This window comes from Pieris napi, chromosome 2 (assembly GCF_905475465.1).
Source record: "Pieris napi chromosome 2, ilPieNapi1.2, whole genome shotgun sequence".
NCBI classification, from domain to species: Eukaryota; Metazoa; Arthropoda; class Insecta; order Lepidoptera; family Pieridae; genus Pieris; species Pieris napi.
Genome location: NC_062235.1, coordinates 1,442,457 through 1,462,798, shown reverse-complemented (window position 1 = coordinate 1,462,798; position 20,342 = coordinate 1,442,457). Strand labels below are relative to the sequence as shown.

The 20,342-nt window shown below is 35.3% G+C and overlaps 1 protein-coding gene across 4 annotated transcripts; it reads left to right on the top strand.

Moving 5' to 3' along the window:
- Window positions 1-1,888: 1,888 nt before the first annotated feature.
- Window positions 1,889-18,298, top strand: LOC125057169 (diuretic hormone receptor). Of its 4 annotated transcripts, none has more exons than XM_047660681.1 (10): window positions 1,889-2,022; window positions 2,986-3,079; window positions 4,463-4,565; window positions 5,125-5,205; window positions 7,221-7,300; window positions 9,379-9,504; window positions 10,487-10,675; window positions 14,773-14,939; window positions 16,439-16,577; window positions 17,745-18,298. In XM_047660681.1, the coding sequence occupies exons 2-10, from the start codon at window positions 3,026-3,028 to the stop codon at window positions 17,790-17,792; spliced, it is 987 nt and encodes a 328-aa protein (XP_047516637.1). In that variant the 5' UTR covers window positions 1,889-2,022; window positions 2,986-3,025; the 3' UTR covers window positions 17,793-18,298. The 4 variants fall into 4 exon arrangements, with proteins under 4 accessions (XP_047516637.1, XP_047516645.1, XP_047516653.1 ...); XM_047660689.1 differs by having other exon boundaries at window positions 16,463-16,577; window positions 17,745-18,297; XM_047660697.1 differs by lacking the exon at window positions 16,439-16,577 and having other exon boundaries at window positions 17,745-18,294.
- Window positions 18,299-20,342: the final 2,044 nt, after the last annotated feature.

Genomic DNA, 20,342 nt, shown 5'->3' with positions numbered 1-20,342 from the left:
TCGGCCCTCCTAAAACAAATTTATACTGCTCTTGCGCAGTCAATATTAATATACTGCATTCCGGCCTGGGGTGGTGCCATTAAAATAAAATTCCTGGAACTGGAGAGAGCACAAAGGTCACTACTCAAAGTTATCCATTTTAAGCCATACAGATTCCCTACGGAAATGTTATATGCGGTTAGCGATCTTCTGTCAGTACGTAAGTTGTATGTACTGCAAACTACTCTTAGACCTACAACGCACTAGCGGCTGGCCGCAATGCGGTGTGCCGCTGCGGCTGGCCGCACATCGATTATTACATGAAACCGCACGATAACAACGCACTGACTTGCGGTCAACCGTCAACCGCTCCGGTTGATCTGGAGCTGCGGCGAGCCGCACCGGTTGAATGATGCGGCGCGCCGCGTCCCCTCCACGCACTCGGCGCGGTTAGCCGTCCTACCTACGTCGTCACATATAATTATTTAACAAATGTAAACAAAATATTGTAAACCTATTTTTAAAGAGTAAAAAATAAAAAAATTAAATATGTTTATTATGGAACATAAGATACATGTATCACTTATTCAACGTCATTAAATTTGAATTTGTAATATTTCAAGAAGCACTGAAGAGTGACGATTGCGGCAGACCGCAATAGGACCGCAATAGGGACGGTTAGCCGGAATACGGCATGCCGCTACGGCAGACCGTATATACTGCGGCCTGCCGCAGCGGCACACCGCATCACGGCCAGCCGCTAGTGCGTTGTAGGCCTTAGAACCCATCGACATATTGGATATGATCCTAGTATTTTGAACAGACGTAGAAGGCATAATGTGGCACCTTTACCAACTTTTAAAACTAAATATGCTCATAGACAGTACTGCTACCAGTCTGCTAACTTATATAATAAATTAAACAAGGAATTAAATCTATATAATATGAATAAATATAAATGTAAAATAACTATAAATTGTTGGTTAAAAACTCAAACCTATGAAGAAGTTGAATCTATTATCTAAGAATTACTATTCTAAAGTCTACTTTTATCTTACACTCTAAAAGAACACACACACTCAAACATATGATACAGACATATACACACATACCTCATACACACTCACTCACACACACTTACACTCTCACACATCAACATACACTTAACTGAATACAACGAACACCCCTCAATTTATCACTCATACACGATGCATCTTTTAACTTGTATAAATATTGTTTTGTTTTTGTAATATTATTCCCTTTTGTCTAAACTTACATACCTAATTAAGTGTACCTAGGAAGAGCGGATACTCCAAACACAAGTATATTATACATACTTAAATGGAGGCTCCAGCCACATGTTGTTATCATTGTAAGTGATTGAATAAATATTTTTTCATTTTCATTTTCATTTTCATATGTTGTAATCGGTGTTCTAAAAGTAATCGGCCCTTTGTAACACAATGTCATTTCGTTATAAGTAAAAGCTTCCTCAAGATTTGTGCTAATAGAAAAAATATACCTGCAAAAATGGCTAAAAGCTACCTGCTTGGACTGGAATAGAATGGCTAAGTTAAAATACTTAAAATAGTACAATTTCAAACTCAGACTCAAAACTCATTTATTCATATAGGTAACACAATGTACACTTATGAACATCAAAAAAGAAATATACATTAAATGCTTCTAATTTTACATTTACTGCCTCTCAAATCAAGGGCGTAGAACGGAAGAGAAGAACTGGCAATAAACTCTCCGCCACTGTTTTTAATCGCCAAGTTTTTGTTTTACACAACGTTTGTAAGCTGCAACCATTACACCATGTTCCACATGACATCTTAAGTAATAAAATTTTCCTTTCACAGAAAATGCATCGCGATTATGTTTGGAGGGAGAATGGCATAATTACTCCAATTATGCCAACTGCACGGAGAGGATTGCCAACGTATCACCAACAGATGTCAGTAGCCTGATTTACCTCACTGGTTACTCCATCAGCTTGGCTGTACTCTCTCTGGCAGTTTTTGTCTTCTTGTATTTCAAGTAAGTTCATACTCAACAACTTGTCTGATTTAAATATTAATTATTATTTATCTATAAGCAGTATGAAGTATTTCCGAACCAATCCGACTTAGGGTCCTTAAAGAAAAGAGCGTACCAATTATTAAAAGGCCGGCAACGCACTCGCGAGCCCTCTGGCAATGAGAGTGTCCATGGGCGGTATCACCTAACATCAGATGAGCCTGCTGCCCGTTTGCCCCCTGTTCTATAAAAAAATAAGCCCCCTAAAAACAGTTTATGAGGTTTAACAGATGCCTCTTTCTTTTTTATCACATCTCACTATTAAAGGCATTAATTACATTGTGTTTCGTAACAAATCCTAAATTATATAAAGTTGATAAATATTATAAAAGATTTTAAAAAATCAAATTTGTTGGAATCGACTTGAAAACGATTACTTTTAATATAATCACTCAGCAGTGCTAGACTCTCATTAATTGTATCGATATATCGCAAATTCGCTTGACTGAATAGATTGTACGTACACCTATGTAAATTCTAATTATCTACGTATAATAATTTCGTAAACATTTTGAGTAACACTAAGAAGTTTTGAATATGAGACACTGTTTTATTCATTTCCAACGAATCTATTTGCCTTAATTTCAAGAAGGTTTTCTTTTACTTGATTCTTTTCCTTATTGCTATTACTTACATAACATTTAAATGTACTAAAAATAAAAATGTTTAAAAAACACATTTATTTCAACGTTGACATTCCAAAAACACAAGCATTAGCGTTAATTTAATTTTAATATGGACTTGTTTGGGAATTCAAGTTGAAAAATTTGGTTGCATATGCTAAAATCGTTTTGTACTTAGATATAGAGAGATTGCATACAAAAATGGCGTGATCGCATTTGCTATGGCATGGAATTTACCAAATACCGATGCTACATTGTATAATACAAACAAGAGTTTTTAACAAAATTAATTATTTTTCAGAGACCTGAGATGTCTTCGCAATACAATACACACAAATTTGATGACAACATACATTTTGTCTGCGTGTAGTTGGATGTTGAACTTAGCTTTACAAGTGAGTATATTATATTACTGTGGTACATAACATATAGCCCATAGCATTTCTCTCTCTCTCGAAACAAACTTGACAAAATGTATAATAAAAGGTAATAAAAATCCTAACTTATTTGATTGTACACAATCTAAGATAACGAACTCAGTATGACAATTTAAATTAATTTAGAAACATTATATAATCATTGTTGCATAGTACAAAACATTATTTCAGAATGAAAGGAGAAAAAGTTTTAAAAATTTCTGTTATAATTTATTGTATTCAATGTCCCTGAGCATTGTTGGCCTATTGGCTAGTAGATTCGAACCCCGGCTGTGCACCAATGGTCTTTCTATCTATGTCAGTCTAATAGACAAGTAGGTGATTAGCCTGTTACTCGCCATCGACTTTTTCGGTCTAAGGCAAGCCGGTTTCCTCACGATGTTTTCCTTCACCGTTCGAGCGAATGTTAAATGCGCACATAGACAGAAAGTCAATTGGTGCACAGCCGGGGATCGAACCTAGGACTACAATAGGCCAACACTGCTCTCACTCATCTCATTTCTCATTCAGTAAGAGGTAAAGCTTAGTACTCGCACCTCCGTATCTAGAGCATGCGAACATCAAATAAAACCTGTTTTAAATTCCTACACATAAATCTGTTTGCAAAGAAAATGTTCAGACGTCCTGAAACAATTTCTCGAAGGTGCGAATAAAGGAAACCTACGTCAACGCTTCCTAGCAAAATATCCGCTTAAGGAAATAATGACACGAGATTGATACTATGAATGTTAAGATTATCAGTCTATACTTTAGAAATCTACGTCAACTAACGTGTAATTTTTTAATTAATTAGAAATAAAATGATGATAGCAAAGACTTCCTAATGGTAGCTAAGAAAAAGGCATCCTACCATGTGTCACACACGGCTGCCAGACTTGGGCATCATCTCAGAAACATCTTCTAAAGTTGAGAACATGCCAAAGAGGAATGGAAAAAACCATGGTGGAACACTGAGACATCAAAAAAGAGCAGAAGGGATAAGATCAACAACCAAAGTAGAGGACGGACAACTGAAATGGCGCTGGACCGGTCACATGACGGGAGATAGCAGGTTGAAATGGACTAAAATAATTACAGAATGGCAACCACGCGATGGAAAAAGGAAAAGAGGAAGACAGAGCCAGAGATGGGCAGACGATATAAAGAGAATAGGAGGCACAACTTGGACAAGAAGAGCTAACATCAGAAAATAATGGAACAGCTGGAAGAGGCCTATGTGTCACAGGACACGCTGATTACCTAAAACGGGTCATATGATGTATTAGATTAAGTTTTATTATGTAACTTAAGTAAGTGCTAATACATTATAAAGGCTTAATAATAATAACCTATTTGTTACAGAATTGGTCGGACGAATTGCCGTCAGACCAAACCTCATGTATGATTCTGGTGATATGCATGCATTACTTCTACCTCACGAACTTTTTCTGGATGCTTGTTGAAGGTAAGATCCTTCTTTTATCAAGCGTTATCTATTTGCTGTATTTGACTTTTGACTCACCACTTTAAAAAAAAAGCAGTGTTCGGCTTCAACGTGCGAATCTCATCCCTAAGGTTGTAGGTTCGATCCCCGGCTGAGCAGCAATGGACTTGTTATCTGCGCATACGCTCGAACAGTGAGGGATACTATCGTGAGGAAACCGACTTGCCTTAGACCAAAAAGGCGATGGCGTGTGTTAGGCACAGGGGGCTGATTACCTACTTGCCTATTAGATTGACAAATCATGAAACAGATACATAAATCTGAGGCCCAGACCTTAAAAGGTTGTAGTGCCACTGATTTATTTATTTTATCAAAACTTAATTGTAGCATCTATGAACTTGCCGGCAAAATATATTGTTTTAGTTAAACACTTTTAAAACTAAAAGCTTTTGAGGTACATTTATAGCATACAAATAATTATCTAAAATACCCGGCTGGCCTTTTCTATATTAATCTAAAATAAGATGAAAAACCCATAAACTTGTTTGTTTTTGTTACCTAATGTATTAATTTGCCTCAGGCCTCTACCTGTACATGTTGGTTGTGGAAACTTTCACAGCCGAAAACATCAAGTTGAAAGTATACACGAGTATTGGATGGGGTAAGTTATAACTTTGTTTTATACTTAAAAATAACATGTAAACCGTACTTGGAGTCATTTGTTTTAATTGCACAATTCGGAAAAGAAAATTCTTTTGTTTTATATAGAAGAATTGGATTCTAGCTTTCTCGCTGATTGGAGCATCAAGCTCCTCATCGATGGAGCATGTTGCAACCTTAAACCCGTGATTGCTGGGGTCCCACAAGGCTGTGTCCTATCCCCGACCCTTGACTGTATTCAACGAAGAGCGATTAGAATCGCTTACAACCAGTCACTTTCCGTGCGATTTGATCCCTTCGCGTTGCGTAGAGATGTGGGGTCTCTCTGCATCTTCTACCGCATTTACCACGGAGAGTGTTCAGAGAAGTTGTTCGGATTAATACCGAGACAGAATACAAAATACCATCCTTATCACGTCGACGTCCGTCGTTCCTCAACTGAGCGTTTTTAAGGCAGTTTCTGTCGCGCACCACCACTATGTGGAACCAGCTGCCCACTGAAATATTTCCGAACCAATTCGACTTAGGGTCCTTCAAGAAGTACCGTACCAATTCTTGAAAGGCCTGCAATACTCTCGCTAGGCCTTTGGCATTCTCCATGGGCGGTATCACTTAACATCAGATGAGCCTCCTGCCCGTTTGCCCCCTGTCCTGTCCAAAAAATACAAGAAGTTTTCACCGATAGATGAATTTCCTATTGCATGGTTGCAGATCAAGAACAATGTTAACAAATATAGAAGTCTATAGGTTTTCTCAATTTTACGGACGTGTTATCACTATTCCCTACCTACTAAGTGTATATTTACCGTACTGCAATTGACTGTACAACATACAACACTCATCTGTGATTAAACCACATTGCAGCTAACGTCCGTGGCTGAATTTCATTTACATTTCCATTCCCGCAGAAACCAAAACTGATTTTTCCCAGAATTAATTAAATTAACAGTGAGTAGGCAAAGTGTAATTTGATTTATATTTTAACATAAGTACAAAGATGTATACTTGATAGTATTATCATTTATAACAGTACTTTAACGATGACAGAAAATCACTGCAATGCCGTTCATAGCTGATTCTTGATCCCGCTCGGATGAAATTACTTTGAACGTCATATAACTTGATTGAAATGTTCTTTTATGATTGGACCGAGAACGAACTGTTCAACACCTCTCAGGTGTATTACGCGAATAAGTATTTTTAAATAAATAGTTATTACGAAGAGAAATGAAATACAAAAATATTTTTATCTTCTGTTTTTGAAGGAGTAATTTTTAATTTTTGAATATTTTATGCTCACCGTAATTGTGATATATTTTAAAAAATATGATATATTATGTGGAATAATTTAATAAATATATAAAGGCATCTCTATGGGCAGTAAATATGACGCTGAATTACTAGTTTTTACGACAGTGTATTGTACAAATAACAAAATTATAACTCATGGTACAAACTATACATTTGCCTCTCTATCGAAGAAATCGCGCTTTTTGTACGAAAATATCAAATAAATAAAAATAAAAATAGTCTTTATTTGAGTACTATATATAAATTATTTAAGTGTATGTTATTATTATATTGAATACACGACGTATACGACGATACGTACACGTACACTCTGAAGGAATGGCAGCCTCCTCCAAATTCTTCCACGTGTCTCTTCATCTCCCTGAATCAATCCCCATTCCCCATTCATCATTCCCTGGTGTCTCATCTTTCCAGGTTTCTGATGGGCGTCCTATCCTTTAAAAAGGATCAAATATCATGTACAAAAACTAGTTTTGCTAGCGTGCTTTAGCTAGGGAATTGTTGAAACGAATATGCATTATAGAATGTAATATACGCGTGGCACTTTTGTAGAGTCAGGTTCAGAGTCCACTATGACTCACTTATGTTAAAAACTTATATCATAAGTTCATATACGGGGTACGGGTAGATTAGTTTATATAAAGAAATATAATTAATTTAATCATTTAATAATTAAGTATATCTATAAATTAATTTAATTTACAGGCGCTCCAGCTATTTTCATCACAATTTGGGTGATAGCAAGGTGTTTCGTCACTGTGGTGCCATCTACTGGTCCTGATGGGGTAAGATTTTATAGCAAAAAGTTTTATTTAATACGCATAATACAACAAGTAGGTATAATGAGATCATTTGTGACAAAACAAATTTAAAGGCATTTGAAGACGTAACAAATTAACTTATGGGCGGATGTCCTTTATCATAAGAATAAGCCATGTCTTCAATAAGTTCGTGACGTTCGAAAAACTAAACTAAATTCAACATGGCCGCGCTGACCAGTGACCATCGACACGACGCTCCGCCAGACTGACCATAGTCAAATCTCGTTCCAATAATTCCAGTATTTCTTAACAGATGGCGCTAGGAATGCGCCGTCAAACTTATTAACAAATAAACAAAAATATTTTTAATTTATTGTATGGTTTATCTGTTTTATTAATCTACACTAATATTATAAAGAGCAAAGATTTGACGGTTTGTTTGCATTGAAAAGACTCCGAAATCGGGCAATAGCCCGATTAAAAAAATCTTTCACCATTAGAATCTCACATGAACATAAACGTGCGCATTTAAAATTCGTTTGAACGGTAAAGGAAAACATCGTGAGGAAACCGGCTTCCTTAGACAGTCACAGGAGGCTGATCACCGACTTGCCTATTAGATTGACAAATTAAACAGATACAGAAATCTGAGGCCCAGACCTAAAAAGGTTGTAGCGCAACTGATTTATTTATGTTTTAATCAGCATTTTTAAAGCTTAACAGAATTCAAAATAACAAGTTCTATTTTTCGTTTTAAAAATCTTGTCAATTCGCCATTTTCCATTGTTATACAAATTATGTAAAATTACAAGCGAATTGAGATTTTCTACGGCAAAAAATTGCTAAAGTTCTCTAAATGTGCCCTGTGATTGTTAAATTTTATTCTGTTCACAACTTAAATGTAATCTAATTTCAGGACCTCCAAAAGATTATTCAACTTTGTTTAAATTTCGGAATTTTTTACGCATATTTGAACTTGTTTTATCAGGACCACCGTAATTTTCTTGGTCCTAGCAGTTAACAGATATAACGGCTGATTTGTTTATTACATTCCCCTTTTTTGTATTTCTTAGGATTAACTCTAATTATTTTTTTTATATATATATCTTTATCTTGCAATCAGTCAGCTAGACTATGAGAAGATGTGTTGAGAGCTATGAGGCGTTAAGAGTAAAGTCTCCATCGAGACTGCTCCTCTCTTTCAACCGTGTCTATTAAGACTTATTTATTAGGATACATTTCTAGCCCTTTTCTGTATTTCATACTCCAGGTCTTGATCTCCTCTTTTACAGTCCTGATTTTGAGGTGCTCATGAATCTCCGATGTTTTTATAAACCACGGACAGTTGGATATTTGTTTCAAGATGTAATTTTGAACCCTCTGTATGATACTTATGTTAGAGTCACACGCCGGACCCTATAGTTGAATTCCGTATGTCCATATTAGTTTCAAGAGCATTTCGTAGATTAGTAGCTTACTATCTATCTTTTAACTTAAACAAATTATAAATGTTAACTTTATTGAATTAGTATTCCTTTTTTAGTTGTCAAGCGCTGTGTGACTGTAGGAGTACAAATCACTGCGACAAGGTCATCCCCTAAAACGCGCTAGCGAAGTATTTCTCGATAAAGATATTTACAAATTCTCAATACGTCAATGGGGTTATCAGAGCATTGCTCGCGCATTATGCCCCCTCCCATAGCCACCGGTTACAGGCGTTCTCTTCTTCGTGGATCTCCACCGTGAACTACCATAGCCCAATGGATGAAGTTGGAGTCTACACGCCACTTCGAAAAGGCTAAACACCATCCCATTTTTTGCCTTTGGCGCTTAAAAGCATTAACTATTACCACTTTACGAACCTTCCAGCCCTTCAGGCCAACAGCAACAATTCATCCAAAAAATAAACCAGCCCATTGAGCCATTGGGGCTTTCAATCCAGCCAGTCAGTGATTAAACTGGTCGAGGTATCTCTTTAGGTTGAAGGAACAGTAGTCCATCCTTCCCCCACAACTTATTGTTAATATTCTAAGAAAATATATATATAAAAAATATAAAATATATCGAATTTCCCAAAGATTCTAAAGCTTTTATTGTTTCAGCTAACACTACCTGGAGATGCCAAAATGTGCACATGGATTCATGAACATCAAGTAGATTGGATTCACAAGGCACCAGCGTTAATCGGTCTTGCGCTCAACTTATTTTTTTTAATAAGAATTATGTGGGTGAGTATTTGCCAATACTTGACGAAAAGTTTTTTTACTGAAATTATGATTTGAATTAATTGGACCGAGCCACTGAATATTACAAGTAAATTTTATGAATTCCAAAATAAAATTTATTATTTTTGTAAGCAAAGTAGGCTCTCCTATCGTACTCTAAACTCTAATAGTATCTCCCTTTCAACTATTTCTTTAGCAATTTAGCAATTTCCATTGAGCAATATATACGTAATACGCAAATATACGTATAAAGCTTTGCAAATGGCTTAGCTAAAGCTATGGGGTAATGCAGCTGACATGAAATCGATATTTGTTGTGCAAAAGCGGGCTATAAGAGCGATCTGTGGGTTGTCCCCACGGGAGTCAGTCCGAAGGAAGTTTAAGGAATTACATATTTCGACTTTGGCAAGTCAAGAAAAATACAGATATCTTTAAAAAGAATAGTAGTTTCCATAATTATAGTCTTTATTACGAGAATAAAGACAAAATTAGCGCACCAACCACACGGCTGCATAAAACGAGTAATTCTCTCCAAGGCAATTACGTTTTTTCAACGAAATCCCTAGTGAGATACAAGTATTGTCAATAAATAAATTTAAATCGTACATTAAAGTAAAACTGCCTTGTATAATATAAATGAATATTTAAACGATCCTAGTGCTTGGATATGAATTGCCCCAGTATAAATAGGTAACGCGACTTTTTGACAAATAAAATTACTAGATTCCTATTCACAAATAAAAAATCAAATCCCGCCGTTCTCGCCCATTTAATTGAGTTATATGTAGGAATTAATTAACCTGACCAGACCAAAAAGATTGTAGCGCCATTATATATATAAGTAGGTTAATGTAGGTACATATTTATTACCATTTTTAGGATTTCCATATTACTGGGGAAACATTTTCCACTAGCAACACTAGCCCATGATTGTACAGGAATCGGCAGAATAGTTCAATTGTTCTAAAATAAATATTTTCCTCAGGTCCTAATCACGAAGTTGCGTTCAGCGAATACCCTGGAAACGGAGCAGTACAGAAAAGCGACGAAAGCGCTTTTAGTGCTGATTCCACTTCTGGGCATCACCAATCTGCTTGTACTCTGTGGACCAAGTGATGACTCATGGTTCGCCTATGCCTTCGACTATAGTAGGGCGCTAATGCTCTCCACACAGGTGAGTAACACAGCGAGTTGTCAAAACAAAATTGATTCATTATGCAGGAATTAATTTCACTCCATTTGTGTGTGTTGTCATTACCCGTATCACCTCGACGTCCGTCGTTCCACAGAACGTTTCTTAAGGCAAATTTTGCCGTGCACCACCAATATGTGGAACCAGCTGCCCACTGAAGTATTTCCGAACCTATTCGACTAAGGGTCCTTCAAGAAAAAAGCGTACCAATTCTTAAAAGGCCGGCAACACGCTTGCGAGCCCTCTGGCATTCAAAGTCAAATCATTTATTTCAATTAGACCATCTAAAATGGCACTTTTGAACGTCAAAAAAAAAATATAAAGAAGATTCTAGTTGCCCCTTCCAAAAGGTAGTTTCGTGTGGAGAAGAATGGGCAAGAAACTCCACACTTACTCTTTTAAAATAGGTTTACAATATTTTGTATACATTTGTTAATTAATTATATGTGAAGACAATGTACTCTTAGAATAAACTACTATACCAAAAAAGTTAGTATACATGTTCCTCACATATTTACAAATATCGAAACCGTAGAATATTAACATTAAAGAGTAATAAAAATATTTAAAAAACACAACAAAACAGTGTGTGAGATACAAAAAAAAAATTACATTTGTAGCATTATAAATTAAAAATAATAATAATAATAATAACATTGAAAGTGTCCATGGGTGGCGGTATCACTTAACATCAGATGAGCCTCCTGCCCATTTGCCTCCTGTAACATAAATAAAACCACCACTACTACATGAATTTGCTTGTACTTTCGCAACCGTGCACAAATTAATTACAAAAATCCATAAACTATAATGCTGTGCAATTATTTAATGGACTACCGTTTTTTCCAATATTTACGTATTTAATCTATTTAAAAGGACATTAAAGATACATTTTGAGCCCAGAAGACTAAAATTACGGAATTAAAAGTCTGATCACGACGTGCTCGTATAATGATGATTCGTATAATGGTATTAAAATATATTTTTTTAAATAAAAAAAGTTTTTTATCATTTTTTTTGCAAACTAATCTAAGCTATGAGGGTAGGGAAATATTATGCTACTTTTCAAGTTACGCTCTAAGGCTTTACTGACATGAAAGCAATCAAAGGTATGTTGGAAGTTTAACTGAATTATTTGTAACACACACAAAGACTTCAAAAGAAAACACATCAATGGACTGTATCCTTGGATGATCTTTTCAAGGGGTTTAAAATTAATAATTTTAAGATATTGAAAGAAAGTAATATTTTTTTGCTTTACTAACTTGCTGGCTTTTTATTTGTTTACGAAGTCATTATATATTTTATTATGATTAAGATAGACTCACTTTAAATTAAATATATATTACTAAAATAAAGGTTCCAAAAATTCCAAAAAATAGACAACTATAAACACTTATTCTTAAGAAATAAACTAAAGTATCAGTTCACAGCGTATACATAATTTGATAGACAGAGACAAAAGAGTATTTTATTTAAAAGGATACTTGAACTAATAATTCATAATAATATTGAAAACAATTATTTCTGAGCAAATATTAATTTGTATTATATAAATGGAAACCGCTAAAATCTGTTCGTGACGTTGAAAATGCTTATTCAACATTAAATAGGCGCCTGCTTTTGACGGATTGATGAGCAAATTAGACAGAGATCTTAATCATTGTTCGACTATTATGAAAATGTCTCTTCAGGACTTTGGGATTGTGTTTATAACTATGGGTATTCAATTACAAGTTACGAAAGAAAAACTACTTACACTTGACAAAAATTGAATTTAGAATAAGAATATTTTTTTATCTATAGTTCTCAATCTATGGTTCTCAAAAAGTACTTACACTTGACAAAAATTGAATTTAGAATAAGAATATTTTTTTATCTATGGTTCTCAATTTATGGTTCTCAAAAACTACTTACACTTGACAAAAATTGAATTTAGAATAAGAATATTTTTTATCTATAGTTCTCAATCTATGGTTCTCAATCAAGTGATCTTTTCGATGGTAGTGATAATTATTGCAGACCCTCGGTTGCAAAATTTAATTTCTTTGTAATACTAGAGTTACTAGAACCAAAAGTCTGCTATACGTATCTACCTACGGCTTGCTTATCTGCTACTTTTAAAGGTCCAGTGACCAGTGGGTAGGCTATCTCGCTCTTACAACTGAATTACTTACATTGATGAAAATATTGATATATTTTACAACAATCTTCCAACTTACCGTAACTTTATCATGCTATTAATGAGGTTTATGATTCTATTAAGTTTTAGATTTTTTTGTGGTTGCTTGTTTAATTATTTCCCCTATATTTTCTTGTGTAATTGTATGCATACACGTTGTTACTTATAGATAAATAAATGGGTTTATATCATAGTTTACAAACGGCAGCGACACTACTCTTTATTCATTGAATGTATATACATACATATAGATTTTTTCCGATAGATATATTTTTCTTCTTCTGTTGGTCCCTCTCTGTAAGACACGCTCCGTCTTGTCCAAATATATATCTGCCTGCGTGAAACCGATATACCTATTACATGAACAGAATAGCTGGAAACCACGCAGACTAACACACAACATGTAACAACTTCGTGACTTTTAATCCCCCTTAAGATGTATCTAATTACTGAGGTACAACTAACCTCGAACTTTCTAGAATAATGCTTAGCCCATAATCCATAAAAGATATTTTACATTGCTTTTTCTTAACAATACAATCTTATCTTTGATCCCTATAAGCTTATTGGCCTTTAATTAAAGTAGAATAATTGTATCTCTATTTTAAAGTATGCACCCCTTCTAGGAGTAAAATTCAAGTAATTATAATATTTACGTAGTAAGTTTTATGTTGTGTTATTGCAATTATTGTTAAAAAAAATTAATGTATGTATAATGTAAATTGCCGAAAAAAATCAGAGTATCCCTTTGGAGTAAAAACTCTTGGGACGTGGGATTCAAGTGCACAGGCGCTAATTAAAGATTTAAGTTGGCGCGTGTTAGATAGTACCGGTGACTCCAGAGCTGGTGCTTTCCTCCCTCAACGAATAAGTATCGCAATACAGCAAGGAAATGCTGCCAGCGTTACTGCACTGCCACAGGGACCAAACTTTTAAAATTTGTTTTATTCTTCTTTTTATTAATTTTTAATTATTTTTATTATTACTATGTAGGTTAAGAAAATTGTAACAATATATTTTCCTTCCAAAGTCATAGCAATTTACTTATTCTAATAATACCGTTAATAAAAACTTAATTCACAGAGTATACCTATATTAAACCGACCACAGATACAGCAGTGATTGTGTATGGACTGTCTATGGTTTTAATCTTTAAGATTCGTAAACAATAATGCTCTTAGGAAGGCTTTTCAGAATTTTTAATTTTACTAATTAAATTCATTCCCTTCTCAAATCTTGTTAAAGAACAATTGTGTTGCGTTCGTGCACTGAAAATGTCGGGGATTTTCTTACCTAGAAAAAGTAATTGAAGAGTGAACTAATTGAATCGCAAGTCTAGCACGACATCGAGAAAATGGAACTTTGACGTCAATGTTCTTAAGAGAAATAAGTGATCCGTCTTTTTTCATCACAGCGTGAACTCAATTCGATGGAAAGAGATGAATGTGTTTACTAAATCGCACATTTAATTATTACTAGATGACCTTTGTACCTATATTTGTTTTATAACTTAATGAAAAAATATTAAAGCAGACCAAAAAACAACAAAGTGACAATTTTTTACTTATTATTTATGTTTCACACCGTTTAAACTTTTCCTGAACCGCCACAAATATTTCAAGATCGTAATTAACAATGTCCAGCCATTCTTGAGTTTTAGTGGGACAAATGAACAGCAATTAATTTTTATATATAAGGCGTAATCTTCATTTATGGAATATTTCCGTTCGTAACTGAAAAATGTAACTGCAACTTAATGTTTTATTAAACTAGAGACCGTACCATAGCCGTCCCTATTATTTTTAAGATAAGTTTAAGGAGCAAGCAGCAACCTTATTCAAGTTAGATGTAATATACCTTTAAGGCTGCTAAGTTTTATTTTCCTTATTCTCTCCAGGGTTTTACAGTTGCGTTGTTCTACTGCTTTATGAATACGGAAGTCCGGCACGCGATTCGGTACCATGTGGAGAGGTGGAAAACTGGACGAACGATTGGCGGGGGAAGAAGAAGGGGAGCGTCCTACTCTAAAGATTGGTCTCCTAGATCAAGGACGGAGAGCATTCGGTAAGGATCCCTTATAGTCTTGATTATTATCCCCCCCCCATATTAAGAAGCACGAAAGAATGACATCACTCTTTGTATAAGTTTACGAGGTATCCCTTGGCAACGCACGTATGCATGTATTAGTCGAGCTTTTTAATAATGAATGTCAATTATTAGCCCCAATTATGACACTTATAAGTTACAAGATCCACGCAATAATTCCCCCTTAAAACCCCTTTACGTTTATTATTTATTGTAGGGCAATGTTTTTCAGAGACAAGTAAATTAAAACTAAGTCAAATGGTGTTCGGATTTTGGCACATTTGGGCAATTTGTTATGTAATCCTAAGATTACTATTTAGAATATTGTATGCGATTACTCCCATGTCTTACGACAGCCATGGTATACATAGGACAAAAATAATACTCCTTGTTGAGAGTACTTACATAAATATTAATCTATAGTGTGTCAGTATAGGCCTAGTGACTCTTATCCCTGAGGTCGTGGGCTTGATCCCCGGCTGTGCACGAATGGACTTTCTGACTTTGTGCGCTTTTAACATTCGCTCGAACGAATAAAAAAATATATCAGGAAACCGGTTAACTAACGGCCGTCATTTTACGGTTGTTAATAACGGCCGTCTTTATAGACAACGTATGGGTGACGTCACGCAACGCTACATTACGGCCGTTAGATAAAGGCACCGCTTTTCTAGGAAACCTAAGCCATATACTCAAAAAGTCGACGGCGTGTCAGGCATAGTCAGGCACAGAAAACTGATTACCTACTTTCCTATTAGATTGACAAATGATCATGAAACAAATACAGAAATATCAGGCCAGACCTAAACAGGTTGTAGCGCCACTGATTTATCTATTTTATTTTAAGTCAGTATAGGACATACTAATTCAAAATAAACATCTTATTACGATTTTGTTATAACTATCTATTTATATATCATTTAAATGGGGGTAAACCTGTATACTCAGTAAGTATCGGCTCAAAGTCAATATCCAATCACCGTTTGACCAGTAATAAATTGTCTCCGATCGAAGCCTTTTTGTTTTTTAAAAACAATAAACTGTTAGGGTGCGTCCACATCTGGTGGACACATCCGTGGACGCACCCTAATAGTCTTGCATGTTTACCATAGCTTAAGGATATCCACCCAAAATTCATGTTTGATCATCAATTTCTCTTCACTAGGCTCACCGTTTGAACGTGGCCATTGGATATGCATTTATGAAGAGGAGCCATCTTGGATTCGGATTATATTTTGTTAATTTGTTATTTTAATAAATTTTATGTTAACGCTTTTTTATGTTTTATTTTTCGCTTTATGCATGCTGGAACACATTTTATTACCTTAACCACGCTTCACATCACCTATTTTAGTTACAAATGTCCGAATGAACATATATAAAATTAGAAAATTGTATCGAACTTGTGTCCATAAGATGAATTAAATGTTTAATATTTTTGTAGGAATTCAGAGATTAATAAAACTTTTTTTATATAGTCTAACAAGTAAAATGTGGGACAGATTATATAGCCAGCCTTCAAAACGGGAATCAGCTGCGTCTGAGACGACTACCACAACGTTATTGGTACCTAGGACATCACTGGCTCCTCACTACGACACCAAGCACTTACATGCCGTAAGTTTAACTTAAAATTGGTTCGTAGCTAAAATCATAAATCACTTATCTCGATGGTATACTATTAGACAGGTTAGATAGATAGAGCTAATAGGCTGGTTTTAGAGTCACGCTCGGCGCTGGCGGATCAACGCGTAGCTGTCAGCGCCAACTCGTTTCAGAGCTATTCTGAACGCGGCGAAGTACAGACGTGCTCACCATGAATGTTCGAGTTGCTGCCGTGTAATATTTATGGAAAAAGAAACGAAGACTTCAACAGCTCGTCTCTTCAACACTCGTCAGCGCTGAGTGGTCGGTGTCACTCTGAAACGCTCCTATAGTCACCATACATATTGGTCTCTCAGCGCCGAGCGTCAGCGTGACTCTTAAACCCGCCATATAGTCATTCGGCGGTTTGCACGGTGTTTGCAAGAGGCTAAATTGGCTGTGCCAAAAATCAATCTGGAACTGTTTAGGAAAAACACTATGTATGTCAATTAAGGGTTACAATAAATTACCAAAAGATTTAAAAGATCTTCCGACTAGAGTCTTTAAAAGCTTGGTGTATTACTTTTGGAAAAAATGTAGTATTCAATAAATGATTATTTGCGTGAGACACTGTAGTTGATATACAATTAATAAAGTATGATATATACGATACAAATAATATAAGAATTGACTCTGACTAATAATGTAAAATGTAAAATTCCTTAAGACAAATTTGCGCGCCATTGTGTGTGGCAGAATATGCGAACTGACGATTGTACCACCTTACACATTTTTGTACCATATTCTTGCAATAAATAAATCAATAAAAATCACGCTTCTTAGAGCATATAACATACATTTATGCCTGTAGTCTGTGGGTTTGCTACACAAAAAAATCAATACTGAATTCAGGATATTGATGGGGCTGCCTAGCTATTGCAGTGCGTCTAAAATGTGTGGTTGGGCAGGTGTGGACTATTTTTACGCCATGATGCGCCAGCGAGCTGTATCTATGGTAAGCGGCATGCGGGGAAGCCCTAAAAGTATGCTTGCGGTTATAACGGGAAGGCTGGATTGCCCTTACATGGGTCATTGGAATGAACTGCATGTGCCCTTTTTAATATACTCTAAGCTAACCTTCTAATATAGTATTTGTCAGTAACACTATTAAAACCATATTTTGGTTTTTAAATCTTGCAGGATTACATTACAAGTGGGAGCGCGAGCGGCGAACAATCCCCCGTGTGAGGAGGGGGGCGGGAGAGGCGCCTGCGCACCTTGCCTGAAGAGGACGCTCCTCCCGCCTTAGATCATAAACAAATACCGTCCCACAATGGAACTCTTGATATATCATCTGTGGAAGTGTCTATTCCCGTCGAAAATGATCTCAGGTCAAAATGTTTAAATGGTCTATATGTATTGCCACTTGAGAATCAGTAGGTAATTTAATAAAATAATTAGTTAGTTGTAATATATTATCTATTAGTTCGTTACCTTTAATTGTCAAGAATTTAACTTCATACTTTAGATAAGGGCCCTTACTCTGTAACTTCCAAAAGCAATTCTCAATAATAAGTGTTTGTTCCGCGCGATTCCACAAAGACAACAGCGCCACAGATATTGAGAGAACAACATCGAACTGGCATACGTCGGGTCGTTGCAGAATACGCAAGATTAACCAAACAACGTATTGTTAATATACTAAAACATAGGATTAACTGAGCGGGTTGTTGTTTGTTCTTTTTATATCCAAAGGTACGATTCGACCAATAGCGTGCAGCACTTTTGTATACAAACATTTTGTGCAAAACTATAGCAGAACACGTTCGGCTTCATTCTAGTTTCTCCACCGGCAATGCTGTGCATAACTTTTGTGAGCGCACAATGTTGAACACTTGTTCACTGAGAAGATTTTTTGCCGACAGTTGCTAATATAGATGGGCAGAAAACGTTGTGCCTTTGTAATATGTTCTTGATCGTTCAAAAAATCACTTGGCACAGTGCGCGCACAATTAAATGTGTTCGCAAGCAAGATTAAGTTCGCGAACAACGAGTGTGTGCGCGTCGACACGAGTCCACTACTTGTACCGTGTTGAACTTTGCTAAATTATTCGCGCACAATTTGTTATTGTTTGCTTGAGTGAGTCCAAAACCAACATTTGTGCCGTACGCACTGCGACAATGTGCCGCACATTTCAGCACACTGGTGGAATCGTACCTTTAAGGCATATTTCTCTGTACCATGAACGTAGCATACTCTAGGCTCTTTAATATTCAACGATTAGATAATCGAAATACCATCCTGGGGTATAACCAAAGCAACGTTCCTCGTAGTAAATATAAATAACTCGGGCGACATTTATGGCAACTATATATATAATCTATTTAGATATAGATTATATTAGTAGAATAAGGTATGTCACATATGTTACAGAGTTTCGTAACCCTAACATATAGCGGTGCATAGAATGATACGTTGATGAATAATATTTATTTATTTAATTTTTGCTTTCAAACATCACACATGGTACATGGAGGATAATCACATACTTATAAATATGTTATAGATATATCCTATATGTGTGTAAAAATAAAATTCAGAAATTATAGGTATGAAATTAGACATAATTATAATTGATAATTATGAGTACCCACTGCACTATTTTATAAAATCATAGTTGCATTAATATTAATACACATGTTGTTTTTGTACATATGTATGAGTATGTAGTATGTAAATATCTTTATAGTGGTTTTTGGTGTCCTGTTACCTCTCAATGGGACCTCTTATAGTTCTGCGTCTCATTGATTAATTAAGAGAAGCAGGTATCAACGAGTCCGCTTACCAAAACAATTTTTCATCGGGAATCAAGCTAAGATCTTCCAGCTTATAACCGATAGTAATTCAGTTTTTATTTAGATGTGTGTACAAATGAATTGAATATCATAATATATGTCTATGTGAAAATCGCTATGTTAAACACATAGATTAACATTCATTTTATATAGTTAAAATGTTATAAATTACTCAGTATGATATATTTTCGGACGTTATTTAAACTCATAGTCTAAGACAATTTTTTTTGTCACCCCCAACAAGTATTTAAAACAAGCAACTATATCCAAATCCTAGAAATAGATTTATCTTAGTTTCTTCAAATCGAGAATGGAAAGATTTCAACGATTGAAACAAAATATACCATAACAAAATTTAAAATCTATAAATGTGTTGCTATGACAAGAATCAAATGATTCTGCGAATTTGTAATAGGAATTACTCCTACATATTTGAAAGATTTTCATTACTTTAAGCAGTGTTGGCCTAGTGGCTTCAGCGTGCGACTATCATCTGAGTTCGTAGGTTCGGGCCCCGGCAGAGCACCAATGGACTTACATTCTATGTGCTCATTTAAGATTTACTCAAACGGTGAAGCAAAAAATCGTGAGGAAAGCTTTCCTTAGGCCCAAAAAGTCGACGGTGTGTGTCAGGCACAGGAGGCTAATCATTTGCCTATTAGATTGACAAATAATAATGAAACAGATACAGAAAATCTAAGGCCCAGACCTGAAAGGTTGTAAGTAGGGCCACTAATTTATTTTATTATCTTTTCATTACTTTGAGAGATTTTATAATTGTCATATTTCGCGGAGAATTTTTAACTATGATTGCCGCATGTCAAAATACAAAAAGTAACATAAATTCCATTTCTACATTTTTAAGTATAAATTTCATGTAATTGAAATAGTCGTATGAAACTAATTTAAACAAAATACCTCTTACATAACTGTGAATGTAGC